The sequence below is a fragment of the Oncorhynchus mykiss genome, chromosome 6 (assembly GCF_013265735.2).
Source record: "Oncorhynchus mykiss isolate Arlee chromosome 6, USDA_OmykA_1.1, whole genome shotgun sequence".
Lineage (NCBI taxonomy): Eukaryota > Metazoa > Chordata > Actinopteri > Salmoniformes > Salmonidae > Oncorhynchus > Oncorhynchus mykiss.
Window position 1 is genome coordinate 12,036,819 of NC_048570.1, and position 26,469 is coordinate 12,063,287.

The window sequence follows — 26,469 nt, forward strand, 5'->3', positions numbered from 1 at the left end:
AAAAGGTTCTACAGCTGCACCACTGGTTGCTTCACTGCCTGGTACAGCAAATGCTCGGCCTCCAACTGCAAGGCTCTACATAGGGTAGTGCGTATGGCCAAGTACATCACTGGGGCCAAGCTTCTTGACATCCAGGACCTCCTACACCAGGCGGTTTCAGAGGAAAGACCTAAAAAAATGTCAAAGACTCCAGCCACCCAAGTCAAAGACTGTTCTCTCTGCTACCCCACAGCAAGCGGTACCAGAGCACCAAGTCTAGGTCCAAGAATCTTCTAAACAGCTTCTACTCCCAAGCCATAATTCTCTGGAACATCTATTCAAATGGCTACCCAGACTATTTTCATTGATGTTTTGGTCACTTTTGAATGCTGGCGGTGCTTTCACTCTAGTGGTAGCATGAGATGGAGAGCTCATCCAGGATGGCACATCAATACAAGATGTGGCAAGAAGGTTTGCTGTGTTTGTCAGCGTAGTGTCCAGAGCATGGAGGAGCTACCAGGAGACAGGCCAGTACATCAGGATATGTGGAGAAGGCCGTAGCAGCAGGACCGCTATCTCCGCCTTTGTGCAAGGAGGAGCACTGCCAGAGCCCTGCAAAATGACCTCCAGCAGGCCACAAATGTGCATGTGTCTGCTCAAACGGTCAGAAACAGACTCCATGAGGGTGGTATGAGGGCCCGACGTCCACAGGTGGGGGTTGTGCTTACAGCCCAACACCGTGCAGGACGTTTGGCATTTGCCAGAGAACACCAAGATTGGCAAATTCGCCACTGGCACCCGGTGCTCTTCACAGATGAAAGCAGGTTCACACTGAGCACATGTGACAGACGTGACAGAGTCTGGAGACGCCGTGGAGAACGTTCTGCTGCCTGCAACATCCTCCAGCATGACTGGTTTGGCGGTGGGTCAGTCATGGTGTGGGGTGGCATTTCTTTGGGGGGCCGCACAGCCCTCCATGTGCTCGCCAGAGGTAGCCTGACTGCCATTAGGTACCGAGATGAGATCCTCAGACCCCTTGTGAGACCATATGCTGGTGCGGTTGGCCCTGGGTTCCTCCTAATGCAAGACAATGCTAGACCTCATGTGGCTGGAGTGTGTCAGCAGTTCCTGCAAGAGGAAGCCATTGATGCTATGGACTGGCCCGCCCATTCCCCAGACCTGAATCCAATTGAGCACATCTGGGACATCATGTCTCGCTCCATCCACCAACAGACTGTTGCACCACAGACTGTCCAGGAGTTGGCAGATGCTTTAGTCCAGGTCTGGGAGGAGATCCCTCAGGAGACCATCCACCACCTCATCAGGAGCATGCCCAGGCGTTGTAGGGAGGTCATACAGGCACGTGGAGGCCACACACACTACTGAGCCTCATTTTGACTTATTTTAAGGACATTACATCAAAGTTGGATGAGCCTGTAGTGTGTTTTTCCACTTTAATTTTGAGTGTGACTCCAAATCCAGACCTCCATGGGTTGATAAATTTGATTCCCATTGATAATTTGTGTGATTTTGTTGTCAGCACATTCAACTATGTAAAGAAAAAAGTATTTAATAAGAATATTTCATTCATTCAGATCTAGGATGTGTTATTTTAGTGTTCCCTTTATTTTTTTTTTGCAGTATATATATATATATATATATATACACACACACACACACACTTCAGTTGAAGGCATTCAGTAGTACAACTGACTAGGTATCCCCATTTCCTTCCTAAATACCTATTGAGTGCACAAAACATTAGGAACACCTGCTCATTCCATGACAGACTGACCAGGTGAATCCGGGTGAAAGCTATAATCCCTTATTGATGTCACTTGTTATATCCACTTCAAATCAGTTTAGATGAAGGGGAAGAGACAGGTTAAAGGAGGATGTTTAAGCCCTGAGACATGGATTGTGTGTGTTCCATTAAGAGGGTGAATGGGCAAGACAAAATATTTAAGTGCCTTTGAATGGGGTATGGTAGTATGTGCCCAGCGCACTGGTTTGAGTGTGAAGAACTGCAATGCTACTGGGTTTTTCACTCAACAGTTTCCTGTGTGTATCAAGAATGGTCCACCACCCAAAGGACATCCAGCCAACTTGACAACTGTGGGAAGCATTGGAGTCAACACGGACCAGCATCCCTGTGGAACGCTTTCAACACCTTGTAGAATCAATGCCCTGATGAATTGAGGCTGTTCTGAGGGCAAAAGGGGATGCAAGTCAATATTAAATAGTTGTTCCTAAAGTTTTGGCCACTCAGTGTGTGTGTGTGTGTGTACGCTGACCAAAAATATAAATGAGACCTTTCATGAGCTGAAATTAAAATATTTCATACGCACAGAAAGCTTATTTCGCTCCCTGTTAGGGAACATTTCTCCTTTGCCAAGATAATCCATCCACCTGACAGGTGTGGCATATCAAGAAGCTGATTGAACAGCATGATCATCATACAGGTGCACATTGTGCTGGGGACAATAAAAGGCCACTAAAATGTGCAGTTGTGTCACAACAAAATGCCACAGATGCCTCAAGTTGAGGTAGGGTGCAATTGGCATGCTGACTGCAGGAATGTCCACCAGAGCTGTTGCCAGATAATTGAATGTTCATTTCTCTACCATTAGCCACTGCCAACATCGTTTTAGATAATTTGGAGGTACTTGCAACCGGCGTCACAACCGCGCCCAGGACCTCCCCATCCAGCTTCTTCACCTGCGGGATCGTCTGAGACCAGTCACCCAGACAGCTGATGAAACGGAATAGTATTTCTGTGTAATGAAGTCCTTTTGTGGGGAGAAACCCATTCTGATTGGGCGGACCTGGCTCCCCAGTGGATGGGTCTATACCCTCCCAGGCCCACCCATGGCTGCATTCCTGCCCAGTCATGTAAAATGCATAGATTAGGGCCTTATGAATTATTTTAAATGGACTGATTTCCTCAAGTGAACACAGTAAAATCAATTAAATTGTTGCATTTATATTTTTGTTCAGTATAAGTGTATTTTGCCCCCCCCCCCCCCTCTCCCTAAGGTTGATTAATATCACTAGCAACAGAATAAACAAATATTGAATGATGTTATCTATGGTAGAGAAGAGAATACCCTCTTTCTAATATTGAGCCAATTACCCTCACTGGAGCCAATTACCCTCACTGGAGCCAATTACCCTCACTGGAGCCAATTACCCTCACTGGAGCCAAATATTACTCACTGGAGCCAAATATTACTCACTGGAGCCTTGAAAAAGCACCTGATAATAGGTTACCAGTGCAGCAAGTGCCACTGGCTGTCGGTAGGCTTTCTTAGCTTAGACATTAAGTATGGCGAACCTTTGTTTAACCAGCTAAACAGCTGCTCTTAGCGAACATGTGCTTACAGTTACCTTTCCAGCTAATAGGCTGTTAAGAGTTCACACTTCCTCTTCCAATCATAATGCTGGAAAGTCTAAATAATAACTATTTACCAAATCTCATTTTAAAAAATGTTGATGACTTCAACTTGCCATTATCATTCACCTGATAAGACAAATTTAATAAAAATGTTTTTGCTAATGTATTATGGGGGTCCCTGGGTCACCGGTTTGCCTGAGAGGGGGTGCCTAGGCAAGAAAAGGTTGAAGACCCCTGAACTAGACTATGCAGTCTGAATATAGGACCTGTTGGATGGAAGGTCATGCATGACCTTACCGATACAGTTCACTACTTTGGAAGCCAGAGAAAAGACGTTTGTTCGAAGAAAAAAAATAACATTTATTGTCTAGTAATTTCTTTAGATTTATATTAGCTAGCATTAAGACCATTTAGTGTTTTTTCCTGGTTAGATTATTCTCCATGTAAAAGACATAGCAAACATTTCTGTTATTTCTAAAGCATTTACTGTAAGAAAAGAAATATATACACTTTTTTACAAACGCTCAACCGATAAAAATACAAAGAGAATTAAACTGAACTAATCACACGATAGCAGACATGTAGGATGGGACACGATACTAGGGTGAAGAGTCAGTGTGGGGGCTCATGTCTGGCAGAAAAGCAGGCTAGGGTCAGAGTTTAGGGGTCACAAAGGGTAGAGGTCACCAGGCCATTCACATTCTTCGTCTGTCAAAATAAAAACGTCAATGCTGTTAATTCGGCATATTTGAGGTTTCGGTCCGCATTTCCATCAGTCATTGTTCTGGGGGCTCTGCCCATGGTAATGAATATAGAATGTCCTGTAGGATATCCTGACCCAGGGTCAGCTGTAGGACAGTAGAAAGGTCACGATCATATAGAATGTTCTTTAGGATTCCCTGACCCAGGGTCAGATGTAGGACAGTAAAAAGCCACTTTGGTTTGTCAGTGGCCGATCCACTCACTAGTGCAGTCTAGTAGATGACTTCATAGACAGTGGCCTTCTTATCTCCAGAACCTGTAACTATGTACTTATCATCGACTGAGATGTCACAGCTTAGCACCGACGAAGACTCCTTCGACTACAGAAGAGGAGAGAGAGGTAGAAGGGGGGGGCGCGGGGGGGGGGTATAGAGGCAAAGATTAGTGAAAGCTTAACACCCAGCCTTGACACAAGATCAAAAAAACATCGGTAGGTAGGCCGATCGGAGAGAACAGACAGGTGTGTGTGTACCTGGAATATACTGGCTCCGTACGGTGTCCTCCACGCATTCAGCAGGTTATCCTTCCCTGTGCTCACAAACCATTTACCTGGTGGCAGAGAGAGCGAGGCAGAGAGAGAGAGCGAGAGAGAGAGCGCTTTAGGAATCACATAAAGCTATGACAGCTAATACTGTAGGGGCCAATACAGAGTACTCAGAGTAGAGGGCTTATAATCACATCAAGTCAGGATTAGAGCTACTGTATATGAGGACACATGGAAACAGAATGTAAGGCTATGGCACGGTCAGATATCACCCGAGGTCAGATATCACCAGAGGTCAGATATCACCAGAGGTCAGATATCACCAGAGGTCAGATATCACCAGAGGTCAGATATCACCAGAGGTCAGATATCACCAGAGGTCAGATATCACCAGAGGTCAGATATCAGGTCAGAATGTGGAGAAGTTCAACAGAATACTTGTATAAAACAGGAAGATTAATACATCACAGTTCAAAATGGAAAATAAAACCACAGATCGAAAGCGAAGATTTTACCCGCCAGGTGGTTAGAGCGTTGGACTAGTAACCGAAAGGTTGCTAGATCGAATCCCTGAGCTAACAAGGTAAAAATCTGTTGTTCTGCCCCTGAACAAGGCAGTTAACACACTGGTCCTAGGCCGTCATTGTAAATAAGAATTTGCTCTTAACTGACTTGCCTAGTTAAAAAAAAAAAAAAAAAAAAAAACAGGCTACAGGGAGACAAGTGGATCTGTCATTAAGTTACTGTACACAGCTAACAAGAAGTCATACAGTCATACACAGACCCCGAGGACGTCAGTCATACACAGACCCCGAGGACGTCAGTCATACACAGACCCCGAGGACGTCAGTCATACACAGACCCCGAGGACGTCAGTCATACACAGACCCCGAGGACATCAGTCATACACAGACCCAGAGGACGTCAGTCATACAGACCCCGAGGACGTCAGTCATACAGACCTCGAGGACGTCAGTCATACAGACCTCGAGGACGTCAGTCATACAGACCTCGAGGACGTCAGTCATACAGACCTCGAGGACGTCAGTCATACAGACCTCGAGGACATCAGTCATACAGACCTCGAGGACATCAGTCATACAGACCTCGAGGACATCAGTCATACAGACCTCGAGGACATCAGTCATACAGACCTCGAGGACATCAGTCATACAGACCTCGAGGACATCAGTCATACAGACCTCGAGGACATCAGTCATACACAGATCTGGAGACATGGTCTTACCACATGAGGCAAACTGGAGTGAGAGCACACAGCTCTCGTGGAGGTGCAGCTGGTACTTGTCTGGCTTGGTGACATGGAGCACCTCTACATTACTGCTCTCCATCCCCACCGCCAGCCACTCTCCCGTCGGACAGTACCCCAGAGAGAAGATCTGGAGAGAGGGAAGGGCAGAGTGTGTGTGTGTCACTGATTAAGTGGTAAAACAACAACTAGGTGGGTAATCACTGATTGCAGTTTGCGCTATTAAAAGTAAAGTATCACCTTGTTGTTTCAATAGCATCTCTGCTAGCACACAGCTGTGGCTAATGTCCTGTATATAATGTGTGAATTAACAGGACTGCCTCAGCTGCCACATCAAGAAGCCCAGTCTTTTCGCCTTTACAATTCACTCCTCAGGTATCAAGCTAATATCATCCTGTTCCACGCCAAACCTGTTAATACACTATATTGTGGGGGCGGCAGGGTAGCCTAGTGGTTAGAGCGTTGGACTAGTAACCGAAAGGAGCTGACAAGGTACAAATCTGTCGTTCTGCCCCTGAACAGGCAGTTAACCCACTGTTCCTAGGCCGGCATTGAAATAAGAATTTGTTCTTAACTGACTTGCCTAGTTAAATAAAGGTAAAATAAAAAAATAAAAATTGTGCTGGGCATGTGATAGGTGATCAGTCCTGCATTATTCTGGATTCTCCTGTTACACAAGAAGGTCCTTAAGAATACACCGTTGCAAGGTGACAGTGAGCTGCAACCAAAGTGCATGAGATCCTTCATCACCAGTGATGTGAGATGCCTGTGTGTGTACAGGGTGTGCGTTAACCTGCAGTTTCAAGTCGTGAGTTGTGTTTCTCGGGTGTGTGTGTGTGTCTGTGTGTACCTGTGAGGTGAAGTCGTGCTGCTGCAGCTGGCGTCCCTCCCTCAGGTCCCAGGATCGGACGGTGTTGTCCAGCCCCCCTGTCCACAGCTTGGTCCCATCATTGGAGATGTCAATACAGCTGGCTCCGTCTGTGTGACCCTGAAACTGCCTGTGTTGGACAACACACGTTATCAAATATTATAAATTGGGTCAAGCCCTGAATGCTGATTGGCTGACAGCCATGGTATATCAGACCGTATACCACAGGTATGACAAAACATTTAGTTTTACTGCTCTAACGACGTTGGTAACCAGTTTATAATAGCAATAAGGCTCCTCGGGGGTTTGTAATATATGGACAATATACCACGGCTAACATGCTGACCAGACAGGACACGATGCGAGCATTGCAAAATAAATGTAGAAATCCATGTTATTCAATTATTGCACCCACACTGCTAGCGTGCGCCAGGGAGCATCTGCGTTGCCAAGAGCTAAAATAGAAGTAATTCCTATTTCTGACGCAGATCACGCTGCAAGTCCTGCTTCTCCCATCTCCTCATTGGTTTATAGAAGCAGGTACCCACGTGCCATCTCCTCATTGGTTATACCCACGTGGGTGATTGAAAGACAAACTGTTTTTCAGAGCGTCGTGGTAATACTATGAAAGTTTAGATGCCAATCACCATATAAGTTCAAAGATGAAAAAGCCTGGAAGGAGGAGAGATGACTAGAAACGATTCAGTTGACCGTTTTGTGTGTGGATTAATTGGCAGAGTAGAGGACCTTGTGCATTTCAGGTAAATAACAACTCAATGTTTACATCCCAGGACAAATTAGCTAGCAACAGCAAGCTAGCTAAATAGAAAAAATTAGCTAGCATGTGCAAGCTAGCTAGCTAAATTACCAAACATGTTTAATGCCTTTCGACCTGTCCCCAAATGAATGTAATTGGTTCAGAGTTTGTTTTGATATTTTAACCTGCGTGTGGTGATCGCGTTTGGTGTGGGGGGGGGGGCAAAATACATTTATGCACGATGGCGCACGCGCTCAGCCGGTTTGGGTTCCGTGTTAGGGCTGTGTCCGGGTGTTGCGTCGTGCTTAAGAAAAGCCCCTAGCCATGATATATTGGCCATATACCACATCTCCTCGGGCCTTATTGCTTAACTGTACATGGTCCCGTGTGGCCCAGTTGGTAGAGCATAGCGCTTGCAACAACAAGGTTTGTAGGTTCAATTCCCGCTGGGCCCACACCCATATGTACTCATGATTCAGTCTCTTTAGATGAAAACGTCAGCATAAAGGATATATATTATATCAATTCAGAACATGCTCAAATACACACACATGATATACGACCAGCTCAAGCACACATGTAACTACACTGTACACTCAGAGGTAATACATTAACATATACAAGTAACTGCCAAAATAAAGGACACGACAGGGCAATGTCTGGAATGGGACACGCCAGGGCAATGTCGGGAATGGGACATGCCAGGGTAATGTCAGGAATGCCAGGGCAATGTCAGGAATGGGACACGCCAGGGTAATGTCTGGAATGCCTGGGCAATGTAGGGAATGGGACATGCCAGGGTAATGTCGGGAATGCCAGGGAAATGTCGGGAATGCCAGGGCAATGTCGGGAATGGGACATGCCAGGGTAATGTCGGGAATGGGACACGCCAGGGTAATGTCGGGAATGCCAGGGCAATGTCGGGAATGTGACACGCCAGGGTAATGTTGGGAATGCCAGGGTAATGTCTGGAATGGGACACGCCAGGGCAATGTCTGGAATGCCAGGGCAATGTCGGGAAGGGGACATGCCAGGGTAATGTCGGGAATGCCAGGGCATTGTCTGGAATGGGACACGCCAGGGCAATGTCTGGAATGCCAGGGCAATGTTGGGAATGGGACACGCCAGGGCAATGTCTGGAATGGGACATGCCAGGGTAATGTCTGGAATGACAGGGCAATGTCAGGAATGGGACATGCCAGGGTAATGTCTGGAATGCCAGGGCAATGTCAGGAATGGGACACGCCAGGGTAATGTCTGGAATGCCAGGGCAATGTCGGGAATGCCAGGGCAATGTCGGGAATGCCAGGGCAATGTCGGGAATGCCAGGTCAATGTCGGGAATGGGACATGCCAGGGTAATGTCTGGAATGCCAGGGCAATGTTGGGAATGGGACACGCCAGGGTAATGTCTGGAATGCCAGGGCAATGTCGGGAATGGGACACGCCAGGGCAATGTCGGGAATGGGACACGCCAGGGTAATGTCTGGAATGCCAGGGCAATGTTGGGAATGGGACACGCCAGGGTAATGTCTGGAATGCCAGGGCAATGTCGGGAATGGGACACGCCAGGGCAATGTCGGGAATGGGACACGCCAGGGCAATGTCTGGAATGCCAGGGCAATGTTGGGAATGGGACACGCCAGGGTAATGTCGGGAATGCCAGGGCAATGTTGGGAATGGGACACGCCAGGGTAATGTCGGGAATACCAGGGTAATGTCTGGAATGGGACACGCCAGGGTAATGTCTAGAATGGGACACGCCAGGGTAATGTCTGGAATGCAGGGTAATGTCTGGAATGGGACACGCCAGGGTAATGTCTGGAATGGGACACGCTAGGGTAATGTATAGAAAATGAAACACTAGGGTAATGTACACTACCGTTCAAAAGTATAGAATATCTACATAGGTGTACAGAGGCCCATTATCAGCAACCATCACTCCTGTGTTCCAATGGCACGTTGTGTTAGCTAATCCAAGTTTATAATTTTAAAAGGTTAATTGATCATTAGAAAACCCTTTTGCAATTATGTTAGCACAGCTGAAAACGTTTGTGGTGATTAAAGAAGCAATAAAACTGGCCTTCTTTAAACTAATTGAGTATCTCTGAAGCATCAGTATTTGTGGGTTCAATTACAGGCTCAAAATGGCCAGAAACAAAGAACTTTCTTCTGAAACTCAACAGTCTATTCTTGTTCTGAGAAATTAAGGCTATTCCATGAAAGAAATTTCCAAGAAACTGAAGATTTCGTACAAAGCTGTGTACTACTCACTTCACAGAACAGCGCCAAATGGCTCTAACCAGAATAGAAAGAGGAGTGGGAGGCCCCGTTGCACAACTGAGCAAGAGGACAAGTACATTAGAGTGCCTAGCTTGAGAAACAGATGCCTCACAAGTCCTCAACTGGCAGCTTCATTAAATAGTACCAGCAAAACACCAGTCTCAACGTCAACAGTGAAGAGGCGACTCCAGGATGCTGGCCTTCTAGGCAGAGTTGCAAAGAAAAATACATACCTCAGACTGACCAATATAAATAAAATATTAAGATGGGCAAAAGAAGACCGACACTGGAAAGAGGAACTCTGCCTAGAAGGCCAGAGCATCCCGGAGTCGCCTCTTCACTGTTGACGTTGAGACTGGTGTAAACAATGACTACTATTTTACCTCAGATGTCAACGAAAGTCGGCAGGTAGCCTAGTGGTTAGAGTGTTGGACTAGTAACCGAAAGGTTGATAGATTGAATCCCCAAGCTGACAAGGTAAAAATCTGTTGTTCTGACCCTGAACAAGACAGTTAACCCAGTGTTCTTAGGGAATCATTGTAAATAAGAATTTGTTATTAACTGACTTGCCTAGTTAAAGGTGTTAAAAAATTTAAAAATCAGAATGACAAAACCTTCAAGAGAGTAATTCCAACATCATGTTGCAGCCAAGGACCCATCACTAACAGAGCCGTAAAAACGAAAGCGCAATGTTTTAGCTAAATTTGATCGAGTTGTCTTTGCTAAGCAATTACACATGTCCATATCCATGAGTTCAACTGACTGACGTGTTTGTCATCCTCTGTGTGTGTACGACAGGCTACAGTCTCATGAGCAGCAGCCAAACGGAGCAGTTGCTACAGCTACTCACATGCAGAGCAGGGGACAGACAGACAAACAGCTAAGGGAGGAAGTTATGAATGTAAAAATTAGCATGGGATGGGACCGGAAAGTTCCATGGTTATAGGACTATTACGGAATGAGGACAGTACAAGACTGAATTTTCACTCGTGTCAACCTCTACCTTGGACACCCTATTAAGAGACTTTATGTTGGTGTTCCCTTTATTTTCGCAGTTACCTGTACAAAAATGTATGTGTATTCACTCAAAGAAAGAAGTTGCCCTTAACCACACCTCTAGGAACAGATCACCCTACCCCAATCTTACCTACCACAGTAGGGGGATAATACATTAGCTGACGCTGGACCTGTGCTTAGTAAAGGCTATTCAGTTCTACTTATTACCAACTGGCCATGTATTCTCCTCCCAGTGTTCCTTACCTAACCAGGGTCTGGTTGTGCAGGTCCCAGACAGCGATGTTCCCGTCGCTGCAGCAGGAGAAGCAAACCTTGGAGTCGGGGGAGATGGCCAGCGCGTAGCAGGCGGGGGCAGAGGAGGTCAGCTCCGCCTTGATGCGTGGGGTGGGCGTGGCCAGGTCCCAGATTGACAGCGTGCTAGCCTCGCCCCCCACGATGAGCGTCCGGCCGTCGGGGAGCAGCCGGCACGAGCGGATGTAGTTGTCTCGGTTCTGACACACACACACACACTTATTTTTGGTCTCTAATACACAAACTATGAAATAAAGTGGTAGGTATGTGTGTTTTTAAAGATCTCTCTGTAAATAAGCATGACACTACTCAATACATGCGTCAACTGGGTGATTTTGGATAAAAGCGTGTATATTTGTGTAGCACTCACCAGGCAGTCCAGTTGGGACACGGGACTCTTGTTGCCAGGGTGACTGATGTCCCAGACCTTGACGCAGCCTTTGCCGCCCGTGTAGACGTGGCGCGTGGGATTACTGATGGTGACGGCACACACCACCTCGCCGTGGCTCAGAGTGTTGATCTGGCGAGCATGGCGTGGGATGCCCGGGCCCACTAGGGCGTCCGGAGGGAAGGGCACCGGCTGCATCTGTCCATCGGCGCTAACGTGGAAAGAGTAGGCCCTGAGAGGAGGACGAGTTGGAGGAGGAAGAGGGAAGGTGGACTTGAGGCATGGAATACATTTGAGATACAGTGAGCACCAAAAGTATTGGGACAGTGGTCACTGTCTCTGCACACACACACTCACGGTTTGCCTCCAGGGATGCCTGATAAGCTGGGGGGCATTCCAGGCACTCTCATGTGAGGATGAGGGTCAAAGCCCACCTGAGGGAGAACACAGAGAGAGAGGGATGAGTACACACTCAAAGATCCATGGGGGCGCACGCGAGCGCACACACAAGAAATGAGGTCAGTTGACAGCGTATTTGGGTCCTACATAAACACAGACACTTAGCCGTTTAGACATGCAATGAGCACATATTATGGGACTGGGATGGAATGAATAAGCGAACACACAAGCACACACCCACCATAGGGGAGCGTCCGTATGCGGCCACGGCGGCAGCAGCCGCAGCACTCATCTGAGGGGACATGTTGTGGAGGCCGGCGTAGGCGGCGCCCGCCAGCTCCCCGTTCATGGTGGCGTGGGGCAGCATTCCGAAAGGCCCGGGGTACGACCCAGGCACCGCCAGCGGGGTCCGCAGACCAGCAGCTAAGGGGTACACAAGAGCTGTTGTCAGATGGGTTAATGGAACTGTATTCAGTCATATTCATATGATGCCAAAACACATCAACTTTTTTGCTCTGTACTGAAAGAGCTCTCTTCAAAACATGACTGCTGAAATGCAGTTTTGGGGGATTGTATTAAAGGACTAATGATATAAATACCAAAAGAGTGAGTGTAGAATCCCTAACAAAAACCAACATATAATAGTAGGTGGCCTGTAATATCCATGCACCATTTTATTAATTTAGCAGACGTTCTTCTCCAGAGCGACAACTAGGGTTAAGTGCTTCGCTCAAGTGCACAGAGTTGGGGATTCGAAACCCCAAGTGACCTTACAGTTACTGGCCCAACCCTCTTAATGCTAGGCTACCTGCCGCCTTGAAGGCTGTTAGGAAGGCTTGGAAATGGCACGAGGTCAATTCAAAAGGTGTGACTTTTTATCATCTTACTAGGTGGGTGAGGTAGCTCCATGGAGGGGGGCTTGACAAGGCTTGGCCGGAGACTGGGAGTGGCGCTGGGCCCGGGGGTGGAGTCTCCTCTGGGAGTAGGTGTGCTCGACTTCAGCCCAGGCGTACCCGGCTTATCACGCTGCCATGGAAACAGAGGCATTCATTACCCAGATATCACATGACAGACAGAGACAGATAACGAGAGAAAGACAGAGCTGAGATATTCTGCTGAAGGTCAGTTGTGTGTTTCTGTGATCCAGAGTTTAAGTCTTGTTTAGACAGAATTGGGTTAGGTGTATTGAGGGCTTTGGCTACACCCACCATTCCCATCTCTTTGGACTTGAGGGAGGAGGAGCTTGCAGATGAGGCTGTGGAGGCAGGGCTACAGGAGGGGTCCTTCTTCAGGAGACGTGTCTTGTCCAGCCCGTTCTCCCTGGGGGATGGTAGGCGCGTACCATGTGGGGAGGCAGGGTCCTGGAGGGGGGGGTTCATTCACACAGTGACTCACTCAGTGCCCCACTCCCCCCCCATGCGTCCTAAAGAGCACCCCATGTCCTATATAGTGCACTACTTTAGACCAGGCTGGCACCCTAATCCCTATATAGTGCACTACTTTAGACCAGGCTGGCACCCCATGTCCTATATAGTGCACTACTTTAGACCAGGCTGGCACCCTAATCCCTATATAGTGCACTACTTTAGACCAGGCTGGCACCCCATGTCCTATATAGTGCACTACTTTAGACCAGGCTGGCACCCTAATCCCTATATAGTGCACTACTTTTGAGGGGCCCATATGACATACATCTATCTTTGAGCCATCTAGCGAGGCCTAACAGAACATTCAGACAGGCATGTACACGTCAGAAAGACACACACGTTACCTCATTGGAGACATCCACCACCAGGTTGTCATCACTCTTCTCTCCATCACTATCCTGTGGGGACAAACAGGGTCTCAGTCACCGCACACACACACACATTTTATTGTGTTACTTTTTAGTATTTTTTTTAACTTTAGTTTATTTGGTAAATATTTTCTCAACTCTTCTTGAACTGCACTGTTGGTTAAGGGCTTGTATGTAAGCATTTCACATGTTGTATTCGGCACATGTGACAATTTGATTTAACACATATCACCCTCACAGCTGCTGCTTACATAATGACTGGAGTCCTTGTCCTCCACTTTTCTCTTCTTGGTGTCGTTGGCAAAATCTGGTCAGTTGCGCCGCTTGTCTGAGTTACGCAAACTGTCAGCAACCAGCAGGGTATTACTCTGCCAAAGACAGGAGGAGGAGGAAGGGATGAGACATGACATTCTACAGGCCACTGCCCTAGGTACAGATCAGCTTCCCTTCATCCAAATGCTAACCTAACATTCGTGGGGAAATCAGCATCAAGGTTCTCCAACCAGGTTCCCGGAGAGAGACCATCCTGTTGGTTTTCACTCCAACCCGGTTCTTGTAGAGAGACCATCATGTTGGCTTTCACTCCAACCCGGTTCCTGGAGAGAGACCATCCTGTTGGTTGTTTTTGTCTCTCTCCAGGAACCGGGTTGGAGTGAAAACCAACAGGATGGTCTCTCTCCAGGAACCGGGTTGGAGTGAAAACCAACAGGATGGTCTCTCTCCAGGAACCGGGTTGGAGTGAAAACCAACAGGAGGGTCTCTCTCCAGGAACCGGGTTGGAGTGAAAACCAACAGGAGGGTCTCTCTCCAGGAACCGGGTTGGAGTGAAAACCAACAGGAGGGTCTCTCTCCAGGAACCGGGTTGGAGTGAAAACCAACAGGATGGTCTCTCTCCAGGAACCGGGTTGGAGTGAAAACCAACAGGATGGTCTCTCTCCAGGAACCGGGTTGGAATGAAAACCAACAGGAGGGTCTCTCTCCAGGAACCGGGTTGGAGTGAAAACCAACAGGATGGTCTCTCTCCAGGAACCGGGTTGGAGTGAAAACCAACAGGATGGTCTCTCTCCAGGAACCGGGTTGGAGTGAAAACCAACAGGATGGTCTCTCTCCAGGAACCGGGTTGGAGTGAAAACCAACAGGATGGTCTCTCTCCAGGAACCGGGTTGGAGTGAAAACCAACAGGATGGTCTCTCTCCAGGAACCGGGTTGGAGTGAAAACCAACAGGATGGTCTCTCTCCAGGAACCGGGTTGGAGTGAAAACCAACAGGATGGTCTCTCTACAGGAACCGGGTTGGAGTGAAAACCAACAGGAGGGTCTCTCTCCTGTCTGTCAGTCTTCAGTCAAAACAATCACGTCAAGGAGGGGGTGGTGGGCTGACACATAGCAGAGAAGACGCTGATTAGAGGAGTTCTGACGCTTTATCAGTGCTCCCTCTCCTGGCCCTGTCCAGCTATTACTGCTGTAACTAAAGGGCAGTGTGTGTGTGTGTGTGTGTGTGTGTGAGAGACTCACTTCCACAACCCCTCCCCTCCTCCCCTGGCTAACAGATTCCATTGTGTGTGGATTAGCCCATCATGTTGGAGTCCATTTAGGCCTGACGCTGTCAATGAAATGTGCATCCAGGAGCAGCAGAGCACACACACAGAGAGAGAGAGAGAGCCCCAATAGACAGGCAGGGCAAGGGGCCTCCTCCCCTCTTCCTCCCCCTGCCTCTCCCTCTTAGCCCCCAGCCAAAGGTTCCTTCAAAGTCTCCCTCCCAGGGGAACATTATTTAAAGGCTTTAGAAAGCAGAGCACTGACCCACAAAACACAAGCAATTTCCCCACTGTCTCTCAGGTCATGACGCTCTAGCCCCCCCCCCCCCCGACCGGCAGTATTAAACACAATGAGGCCCTTTAAGCGCAGGATCAGCAGAGTGTGTGTGGGGGGGGGGGGGGGGCAATCTGCTCACTGAGGTGTTTAATGCACACAACAATGCCGGGCAGTGGAGGGCGAGAGCTCCTGTCATTGTGTGTGTGCGTGCGTGTGCACGTCTGTGTATGTGCGTGTATGAGGGCTCTGCTAATGCCCTCATTTGGAGAGAGCGCCAAACAGTCCAGGGCAGATCCAGTAACGGCAGGCAGCCTAACACCCCAGCCCCCTCCCACCCTGCCATGATGTTAACCTCAGAAAACACACATACTTAAAGGCCATGGATGCATTTCTAAATGAAGGCCAGTTTGACATGAGAATGGGAGAAAGGGAGGTGAATCAAAGCAAGGATGGTGGGTGGCACAGAGCTGTGTCTGTGTGAGTGAAAGATAGTGAGTGGGCTTAAGGAATGATTAGCAGGGGTTAACATCAAAAGTGCTAAGGGGGAAACTAGATGGCTTGTACTTTGTGGTGCAAAGTAGCATCAGGTCCCCTAGCAACCAGGGACTAGTTGACTCTCTCTCCTATCATATCATCTAGGAGGGGTATGATGCTTTATTTCAGGACTAGTTGACTCTCTCATATCGATCATCTAGGAGGGGTATGATGCTTTACTTCAGGACTAGTTGACTCTCTCCTATCATATCATCTAGGAGGGGTATGATGCTTCATTTCAGGACTAGTTGACTCTCTCATATCGATCATCTAGGAGGGGTATGACGCTTTATTTCAGGACTAGTTGACTCTCTCCTATCATATCATCTAGAAGGGGTATGATGCTTTATTTCAGGACTAGTTGACTCTCATATATCATCTAGGAGGGATTTGATGCTTTATTTCAGGACTAGTTGACTCTCATATATCATCTAGGAGGGGTATGATGCTTTATTTCAGGACTAGTTGACTCTCTCTCCTATCATATCATCTAGGAGGGGTATGATGCTTTATTTCAGGACTAGTTGACTCTCTCATATTGATCATCTAGGAGGGGTATGATGCTTTATTTCAGGACTAGTTGACTCTCTCTCCTATCATATCATCTAGGAGGGGTATGATGCTTTATTTCAGGACTAGTTGACTCTCATATCGATCATCTAGGAGGGGTATGATGCTTTATTTCAGGACTAGTTGACTCTCTCTCCTATCATATCATCTAGGAGGGGTATGATGCTTTATTTCAGGACTAGTTGACTCTCTCATATCGATCATCTAGGAGGGGTATGATGCTTTATTTCAGGACTAGTGGACTCTCTCATATCGATCATCTAGGAGGGGTATGACGCTTTATTTCAGGACTAGTTGACTCTCTCTCCTATCATATCATCTAGGAGGGGTATGATGCTTTATTTCAGGACTAGTTGACTCTCATATATCATCTAGGAGGGATTTGATGCTTTATTTCAGGACTAGTTGACTCTCTCATATATCATCTAGGTATGACGCTTCATTTCAGGTATTTAACTTGCGCTTGCCAAGGCTGCAGCCATAGGTAACAGGAAGTACTTACTGTGCCTGGCTCTCTCTCTGTTCCCATAGCAACGATGACACACAGCATCAAGGTGTCGAGGACACCAGGGCGCACACGAGGGAGGCATGGAAAACACACAAAAAGAAACAGAGAGAAAAATAAAATAATTAGAATCCAGAGCCGTGCACTTGTTGTTTTCAGTATATTTATTATTAACAAACCCAATGATAACACAGTCCAGTCCGTTCTCCTCCCTCTGTCTGGCTACGTGGGCGAGCCAGACAGACTCCTCCTCAGATGCAGGCCCAGCAACAAGGCCGGGTGGGTCTCACCTCTCAGGTGCTCGGTCTCCACTGGGTGTTTCCTGTCCTCTTTGCTGGCCAGGTGGGGTGGCGGCACCACCAGGGCACTGGACAGGGCGAGAAGACTGGCTCCTCCCCCCAAATGGGCCGGGTGGAGCCCCGCGGGATGGGGTGTGAGGGGGACATGGGAGCTGTGCGCGTGGGACAGGTGCTGCTGCTACAGGAGAGAGGAAATCAATTACTAATTTATAAATCAATCAATACTCCCCAATCCACATGAAAGTGTGTCAATCAATAGAACAAGCCATTAACACACTGATGGAGCAGAGTGATCAATGTGAAAACCTAGAGGAATTCATGATCCTTCTGTGTTTCATCCAGAGCAGCTTTCTACGATGTGGCCTTCTTACAAATAATGGCAGAGCCATAATCCTCTCCCTTCAACACACACTATATTTCTACACACACACACACACACACACAGAGAGAGAGAACAATACTGACAGCTGGGATCACAGCCCAGAGCTTGAAGAGGAAGGGAGGAGGGGGTTGGAGAGCCCCAGCTGCTGCCTGCGGGCCAGGGAGGGAGGGAGGGTGGGGAGGAGAGGAGGGCTCTGGTGGATTGGGGGCGTTTAGCTGTCAGGTCTCGGTCTCTTTCACACCAAATCAGGCGCTCGTCTGAGCGTGAAATGCCTTTGTGTTCCAAAACATCATTATTGCGTCTTCAGAAAGTAGCCGCAGGAATCAAACCTCGGAGATTTGCCGTGGGGGGAGGGGGAGGGAGGGTCTCGGCGGGAGAGTGGGGGAGGGGCGGTGGTGAAGGTCAACCCTTCTCTTTATCTCTAATTGACTAAGCCACACCCCCCCACCCCCCTCCTCAGAACCACAGGAGAGAGACGCCACAGCACTCTAACCCCATACCTACTCTTTCACAGCGCTAATCCCTGGGCTTGCCCGCCAAACACACACATACCACTGAGCCCTTGTTCCATGTGCCAAAACAGCATGGCAAGGAGCGCTCGCTCACACACATGCAAACACACACACCTCCCCCCCACTGGTGAGAGTAAATGGAGGGGAAGTATTGGTGGAGGCGGGGGGAGCCTGTGTGTCAGGGGGTGTTAGGGTGAGCCGTGGAGGGAGGGGTGAGGGTGTCCATGCTTCATTACACTCATTTAACACACACAAACACGGTGACTGACAGCTTGGTGGGGGGGGACCAGACTCTCAAACCCACTTTATACACACTGGAATCCTGCAATTAAGACTCAAATGGCAACCGCCACCCCCACCACAGCCATCAAACCCACCTCCCCCACCACCTCAGCCTCCCCCCTCTTCCAAAGCCTCACAGAACCGTTGAGAAAATCCAAACAGCCAACACACAGCAGCTACGCATGTTGTTATGGTTACCAAACACAGCAGCAGCTACGCACGTTGTTATGGTTACCAAACACAGCAGCAGCTACGCATGTTGTTATGGTTACCAAACACAGCAGCAGCTACGCTGCTGGGCTCCCGAGTGGCGCATTGGTCTAAGGCAAAGCATCTCAGTGCTAGAGGTGTCACTACAGACACCCTGGTTCGAATACAGGCTGTATCACAACCTGGATTCCGGGTACCATAGGGCGGGGCACAATTGGCCCAGCGTCGTCCGGGTTTTGCCGGTGTAGGCCGTCATTGGAAATAAGAATTTGTTCTTAACTGACTTGCCTAGTTAAATAAAGGTTAAATAAAATAAATATAAATAAATAAATAAAAATATGCATGTTGTTATGGTTACCAAACACAGCAGCAGAATATCCCGGTAAAGAACTGTCACAGACATGTCGACATTTCACTAATAGCATGCCACACATACACACACTCTCACAGTACACACACAGGAAGTTGCAGTAGAGTGTATTTACAGTGGATGGTAGGCCGGGAAGTCCCCGTACCCCAATGATGGCGTTGAGTTCAGCCATGGTGACCTGCTTGGCTCTCTCTACCGCCTGGACCACCTGCTGCTGGTGCTGCATGGGCACACACAGCGTTACACACGTAATATCCTGGGCCTACTACACAAAATGTACTGACAACATATATGCACACACACACACACACACACACTTACCTCCTGTGAGAGGAAGGGGATGACTTGTGCACAGATGGTGTTGAGCCTCTTGGCAATCTCTGTCTGTTGGATGGAGTAGAGAGAGGATGGATGGATCAGTATGGATAGTGCAGTGACCATCACAGCTTAGAAGATACATCCAGCAGTGCCTAGGGCACCAAGGTTGCTAGGTGCCAGGTGCACGGTGTAGCCTCCGACACATTGGTGCGGCTGGCTTCCGGATTGGATGCGCGCTGTGTTAAGAAGCAGTGCGGCTGATTGGGTTGTGTAACGGAGGACGCATGACATTCAACCTTCGTCTCTCCCGAGCCCGTACGGGAGTTGTAGCGATGATGATAGTAGCTACTACAACAATTGGACACCACGAAATTGGGGAGAAAAAAGGGGTAAAAAAAAAATAATTAAAAAAAAAGAAAATAAAAGTCTAAATTAATTAACTAAGTCTTATTTTGTAGTCAAACTAAGATTATTTAAAAGCTGCAATATGTAACTTTTTGGGCGACCCAACCAAATTCATTTAGGACATCTCCAGCATCACATGCACACTAGGGTTTACCGATATTTGGTCAGATCTGTCATTCTCATTGAAAGCAAGTCTAAGATGCAGTAGATCTGTTCTATATGCGCTATTTCTGTGCTAAGTCTTAAGTTTTGTTTTTACTTTTGGTTTTGTACACCAGTTTCAAACAGCTGAAAATACAATATTTTTGGTTATGGAAATCTTCTCTCACAGCGGTTTAGATGGTACAATGATTCTGTACACTATACTTGCTTGTTTTGTCACAAACTGAAGTTTTATCAACCAGGAAATGGTGGCGAGATCATAGTAATGAGAATGTGACAATTATTTCGGAAATAAAAACTAACATTTGAATTATCTAGTCATTAACATTGCAAAACGATTATATCGGATATCGTATATTAGGAGTAGCATAGGGTAGAAGAGGGCTGACCAAATATCGGTAAACCCTAGTGTGCATGTGATGCTGGAGATGTCCTGAAGGATAGCCAGACATGTCTAACTGCTTTCAGGACCAACTGCCGCCATCTGTCAAGATATAGGATCAACGCTGTATTGGTCCAGGTCTTTATCTCAATGAGACCTACCAAGTTAAATAAAGGAACATTTTAAAACATTTAAACAGTCAATATGGGTATGAGTAACTCCATAAACAATTCACTGGAGAGAGGGCTAGTTAACAGCTTGCTGCCTGCCACAGTTCTCAGAAAACACACGCACCATACACACACACAGCAATGAATCATACCGAGGCTCCTGCCTTGCTATCATGTCAGCCTTAGATTAAGTTTCACCCTCTGCCTTGCTCCTATTCCCATCGGTGCTTTAAGATAATCTCATCACTCCTAATTTAATTTCGTCCCACTCATATCCATGGCTGGGCATCCGGCCCCCCGGAGGTGACTGCGATTGGCTGGATACCCTATACCCCCACGGAGGCTGCAAATCAGATGATGCAGCTCAAATTACATATCGTCCAATCAAATTGATCTGAGGCGGGTCAGGGTACAGGGGGAATTAGAGGAGCCTTCGAACGCAGTAATAGGACATTACACACACACACATACACACACACAAACACACACTCACAGACAGACAGACACACACAAACACATCCCATTTTCTTTTGAAAAGCAAGTGAGAAATGGAGTCAGGGCCCATGGGCCGTATGTATTGAGCTTCTCAGAGCAGGAGTGCTGACCTAGATCAGACGCTTGATACATACAGATCTCTGTGATATCAGATGCTGGCTACATTATCAGAAAAGATCCTCCAGCCAATCTTCTAGCAGCCCAGCCTTTGTGACACGCCCTAGAAAGAGCCAGCCTCACCGGTTTCCCGTTAGTACACCTGCTTCTGTCTGCTGCTGAGCTCGTAGAACCACAGCAGCTGACATAGAATACACCTGCCTAGCTCCTAGAACCACAGCAGCTGGCCTATAATACACCTGCCTAGCTCCTAGAACCACAGCAGCTGGCCTAGAATACACCTGCCTAGCTCCTAGAACCACAGCAGCTGGCCTAGAATACACCTGCCTAGCTCCTAGAACCACAGCAGCTGGCCAAGAATACACCTGCCTTGCTCCTAGAACAACAGCAGCTGGCCAAGAATACACCTGCCTTGCTCCTAGAACCACAGCAGCTGGCCTAGAATACACCTGCCTAGCTCCTAGAACCACAGCAGCTGGCCTAGAATACACCTGCCTAGCTCCTAGAACCACAGCAGCTGGCCTAGAATACACCTGCCTAGCTCCTAGAACCACAGCAGCTGGCCTAAATACACCTGCCTAGCTCCTAGAACCACAGCAGCTGGCCTAGAATACACCTGCCTAGCTCCTAGAACCACAGCAGCTGGCCTATAATACACCTGCCTAGCTCCTAGAACCACAGCAGCTGGCCTAGAATACACCTGCCTAGCTCCTAGAACCACAGCAGCTGGCCTAGAATACACCTGCCTAGCTCCTAGAACCACAGCAGCTGGCCAAGAATACACCTGCCTTGCTCCTAGAACAACAGCAGCTGGCCAAGAATACACCTGCCTTGCTCCTAGAACCACAGCAGCTGGCCTAGAATACACCTGCCTAGCTCCTAGAACCACAGCAGCTGGCCTAGAATACACCTGCCTAGCTCCTAGAACCACAGCAGCTGGCCTAGAATACACCTGCCTAGCTCCTAGAACCACAGCAGCTGGCCTAAATACACCTGCCTAGCTCCTAGAACCACAGCAGCTGGCCTAGAATACACCTGCCTAGCTCGTAGAACCACAGCAGCTTGCCTAGAATACACCTGCCTAGCTCCTAGAACCACAGCAGCTGGCCTAGAATACACCAGCCTAGCTCCTAGAACCACAGCAGCTGGCCTAGAATACACCAGCCTAGCTCCTAGAACCACAGCAGCTGGCCTAGAATACACCTGCCTGGCTCCTAGAACACACCTGCCTAGCTCCTAGAATAACAGCAGCTGGCCTAGAATACACCTGCCTAGCTCCTAGAACCACAGCAGCTGGCCTAGAATACACCTGCCTGGCTCCTAGAATACACCTGCCTAGCTCCTAGAACCACAGCTCCTGGAATATACCTGTAAGCCAAGAAAAGACCTGCTTCTCCCACTGTGCTTTCCCAGAAGCGAAGCACCATCGCTGAGTGGTATTCTTAGCCGGCAGATAGGTGCTGCAGGCCGGGAATAGGCTGAGTTCCAAGACACTTTGGGCACTAAACCCACAGGAGAGCATTAACAGGGATTCATTAAGGAACGGTTAAGGGAATCATTGCGCGACCCAGAGCCTGAGGCCCAAGTGGGTCAGAGGAGCCAGAAAATCAATGGGCCAATAAAAGTCCCTCACCTCACCCATTTCTTACCCAACCCAACCCCAGGAGACAGACAGCGTGGAGGTTCACACATGCCAGGGGCTTTACAACGAGAGGATGGCCTTTGGCCATGGAGCAGACTTCAGCTCTGATTCAGAACAATAACCAGTATGGTGGTAGGTGACACAACGAATCGCACATCGAAATCATGGCAAGTTGTCGAGTCATCAGCTAGTATATCAGTGACGAGGGCCATAGGTCAGAGGGCCTGCCAGGTGGCAGAGAGAGAGAGAGCCCTACATGAACTAGGAGGACATGTTGAATTCCAGATCTACCCTGAACCCAAAGGCACTTCTGGATCTATACTACACCTGAGGGCTGGATAGGCTAAACTTCCCTCTAGCCTATCAGAGGGCAAGATGGAGCTAGACCTAATACCATACTGCTTCATTAAAACTGAATAAAGACGTTCAGGTCTACATAAAGTGGGTAGGTGTAGGGGTTAAGGATAGGTTTGGAATTCAGCCCCAATACCCTAATATGAGCAGCAGGAGAATGGGTCTGCACTCCACTCTCCTCCAACTTCATTCAATCAGGCAGCGGTGCAGACAGAGGGGAGGCAGGCCTGGGGCTGGTGTGGCCAGAGCAACTGGCCACAGTGTGGCAGGGATACAGCTCTCACAATACCACCCTCTACTGAGACAATGAGCAGAAATTACATCTTCCCCACAATAGGAGGCATGCATTACTATCAGACACCGAGAGACAGACAGCAAGAGAGAGAGAGACTGACAGCAAGAGACAGAGAGAGACAGACAGCGAGACAACGAGAGACAGACAGCGAGACAACGAGAGACAGACAGCGAGAGACAGGGACAGCGAGCGACACAGAGCGAGACCACACATAATCCTTCCTCAGCAAACCACCCAGGCTATTCCACCTCCAATTTCCTCTGTCCTGACCAATCGATTTCTGTGGTAATTACTGGTAAATGCTGTGAGCCAGAGTGCTCTGTTCCTGTGGGGCAAGCCTGTGTGTGTATTGAGGAAGAGTGCTCCTCTGCATTTTCTCGATAAAGGACTCTGTGATTGATTCCCATGCCCTCCCCAGCACAGCCTCTTCAATGCAATAAAACAGGCTACTCCCCCAGACAGTACCAATCAATCAACAGAGTAATTCATCCTGCCTCTGAGCTCGTACCACCAGGTCTAACTTGAGAGAGAAACAGAGCACCATCCATCACTGATAAACCCTCACACACACACACACACACACACACACACACACACACACACACACACACACACAACTATCCTGGCAGGCTAAAAGCCCATTTTCTGCGTGAACACACACACTATAGGAAATAGTAAGAGCGAGTGTGAGCAAGGCTTACCTGTTTATGCATTTCAATGTTCAGCCCATAAGACATTTCATAGTACTGTGGATGACAGAGTTGTAATCATTAGGCTGACAGTTTACTTCCCTTTCCTCTATCTTAAAGAGAGGGCTAGTTAACAGCTTTACCTTTTCAAAGAGTATCGTAAGGCATCTCAGTCAGTCTCCCCACCCTAACACCACTTGTCTTTTCCTACTAGCACTGACCCAGCTGATAGCTACTTTGAGGGAAAATGTACTTGCTATGACTGTGATATGTGGTTGTCTCACCAAGCTATCTTAAGATGAATGCACTAAATGTAAGTCACTTTGGATAACGGCATCTGCTAAACAACTAAAATGCAAAAAGGACAAAACAACCTCAGAATGTAGATATAGATAGAGCTAATGTAGTGGAAATCAATGTGTGTGCGTAGGCCTGTTTGTGTGTGTAAGCAAAAAATTAACATTGACAGTATGCTTGGAATGTGGCGATAGTATCAATCCAGACAGTGATAGTGCGTTATTAACATCTAGAATGTGTGTGCTGATTGGACTCACCATAACATAGTGCCTCTGCATCTCTGTCTTCTCACTGGCCAGCTTCTCACACTCCAGTTTCAAACTGCCGAGGACAGAGACACTATCAAAATAAAACAGGACGCCGCATAGCCACCACCACCACCAATCCTGAACACATACCCAGAAGACATTCCAAATGTAGTTCAGATAAACATATCTAACGTGGTCTATAGGGCAGAGCGGCATGGTCTGGAAAACCTCTTGGAATCATGCAGGACCAATATTTGTTTACCTGCTGCATAGGCCATTAAGACATTCTAGGTCATATGGCTATGATAGCAGCAGTCTAGCCTACTGCCTGCTACTGTTATCATGCAGGGCACTTCATCGCTCTCCTCTCCCCCTCCCCAGTCCCACATATGGCAACATGCACAGTTGCACACATGGGGAAAATAAGAGGTGATTTATGAAAATCTGACCTCGACTCTACCCTCTGGCTTAAGCACATCAGCATGGCTTAGACCTACCACAGTCTGAGCACAAAAAGTGTGACACTGGCCTCGGAGGGTATATGGGTGGGTGGATTGTGTGTGGGGGTGGGTTGTGTGTGAACAGCCACTCACCTGTGGTACTGGGCTTGGAGGAACTGGAACTCCTCTTTGATGCGGTCCAGTGACTCTGGAATGGTGAATTTGAAAGGTTGGCCCGGGGCCTGGTGGGGCGTCTAACAAAATAAAATAAAAAGCCACATCACTCAATACCTGACCGTTTGTTTCTGCATCATAGATGTAGGCTAATTAGCAGTGAATTACAAACAGCAATAGAGCATCCAAGTGCGATGTGCGCTGCCAAGTGCGATGTGCGCCTAGCCCCAATTACCGAGAGTGCATCATGTTAAACTCATTACAGAACTGTTACAGGCTGACAGCCTCTAAGCCAAAGACAAACAAAGGGGCTTCGCCCGACATCCGGGACCGACCCGCCATCGCCGGTATACAGAATGGTTCGACATGACAAATGAGTGCAGAGAACCTGCGGATGGGGGATGCGTTTCACTGGCCAACCTTACCGGGTGTCGACCCTGGGGGAACATCGTTCTACCTCCGCAGACGTCCTCTTCCTAAAAAAACGTCTGGTATCAAAATAGGGACCGGTGTGGGGATGCTCCACCTTACGATAAATGCATCCTAGGTCCTTCCGAGACTGGCCGTAAAATGACACAGAACGTCCGACCGTTTGTCCTCCTAGATCTCCAGTCAACTCCTCAACAGCGGTGACCCGGCGACTGATGCGCGGAAGAATACTATTTCTTTACTCCAGCATACGACCATGTATCAACCGTAAAAACAAGGGATACGGTCATCCAGAGGAAAAAAACAAGAGTGGTCTTCCTCTGTTGTAGGCTGTGTGATCCTGTCCACGCAGAAATATCCGAATAGCCGAAACTCCAGTTGTAGTCAACGGAGCCAAGACCACAACGCGCTCAGGGAAGAAGCGTAGGCTACTAGAACAAATCCACATAAGTTAATTGTAACTTGACTTGCCGTGGTAGCTTGTGGTGAATGCTCAACATAAATTACTATTCGTTATCCGAATAATAGCCTGTACTCGATGAAACGTAAGATTTAAGTATTTTCCAGTCTAAAGAAAGGTTTCGTAAGGGGAAAATGTTGTTAGTTTTGATAATAACTCCCACTATCAGCGCAACAATGTAGCGTCAAGCCTCGCTTTACCCCAATGGCAACTTTCTCACGCGGTTTCACA

The 26,469-nt window shown here is 48.0% G+C and overlaps 1 protein-coding gene across 1 annotated transcript; it reads right to left on the bottom strand.

Annotated features, from left to right (window-relative positions):
- Positions 1–3,708: 3,708 nt before the first annotated feature.
- LOC110525269 (TLE family member 1, transcriptional corepressor) lies at positions 3,709–26,469 on the bottom strand. Its single transcript, XM_036979414.1, is given in 20 exon segments — positions 3,709–4,455; positions 4,608–4,684; positions 5,866–6,016; positions 6,737–6,884; positions 11,054–11,301; positions 11,472–11,721; positions 11,847–11,923; positions 12,130–12,311; positions 12,776–12,914; positions 13,097–13,249; positions 13,660–13,713; positions 13,935–14,051; positions 17,104–17,120; positions 17,397–17,583; positions 19,277–19,381; positions 19,483–19,545; positions 24,203–24,247; positions 24,745–24,808; positions 25,329–25,429; positions 25,775–26,469. Coding segments are annotated over 20 exon segments (2,310 nt in total). The 5' UTR covers positions 25,799–26,469; the 3' UTR covers positions 3,709–4,347.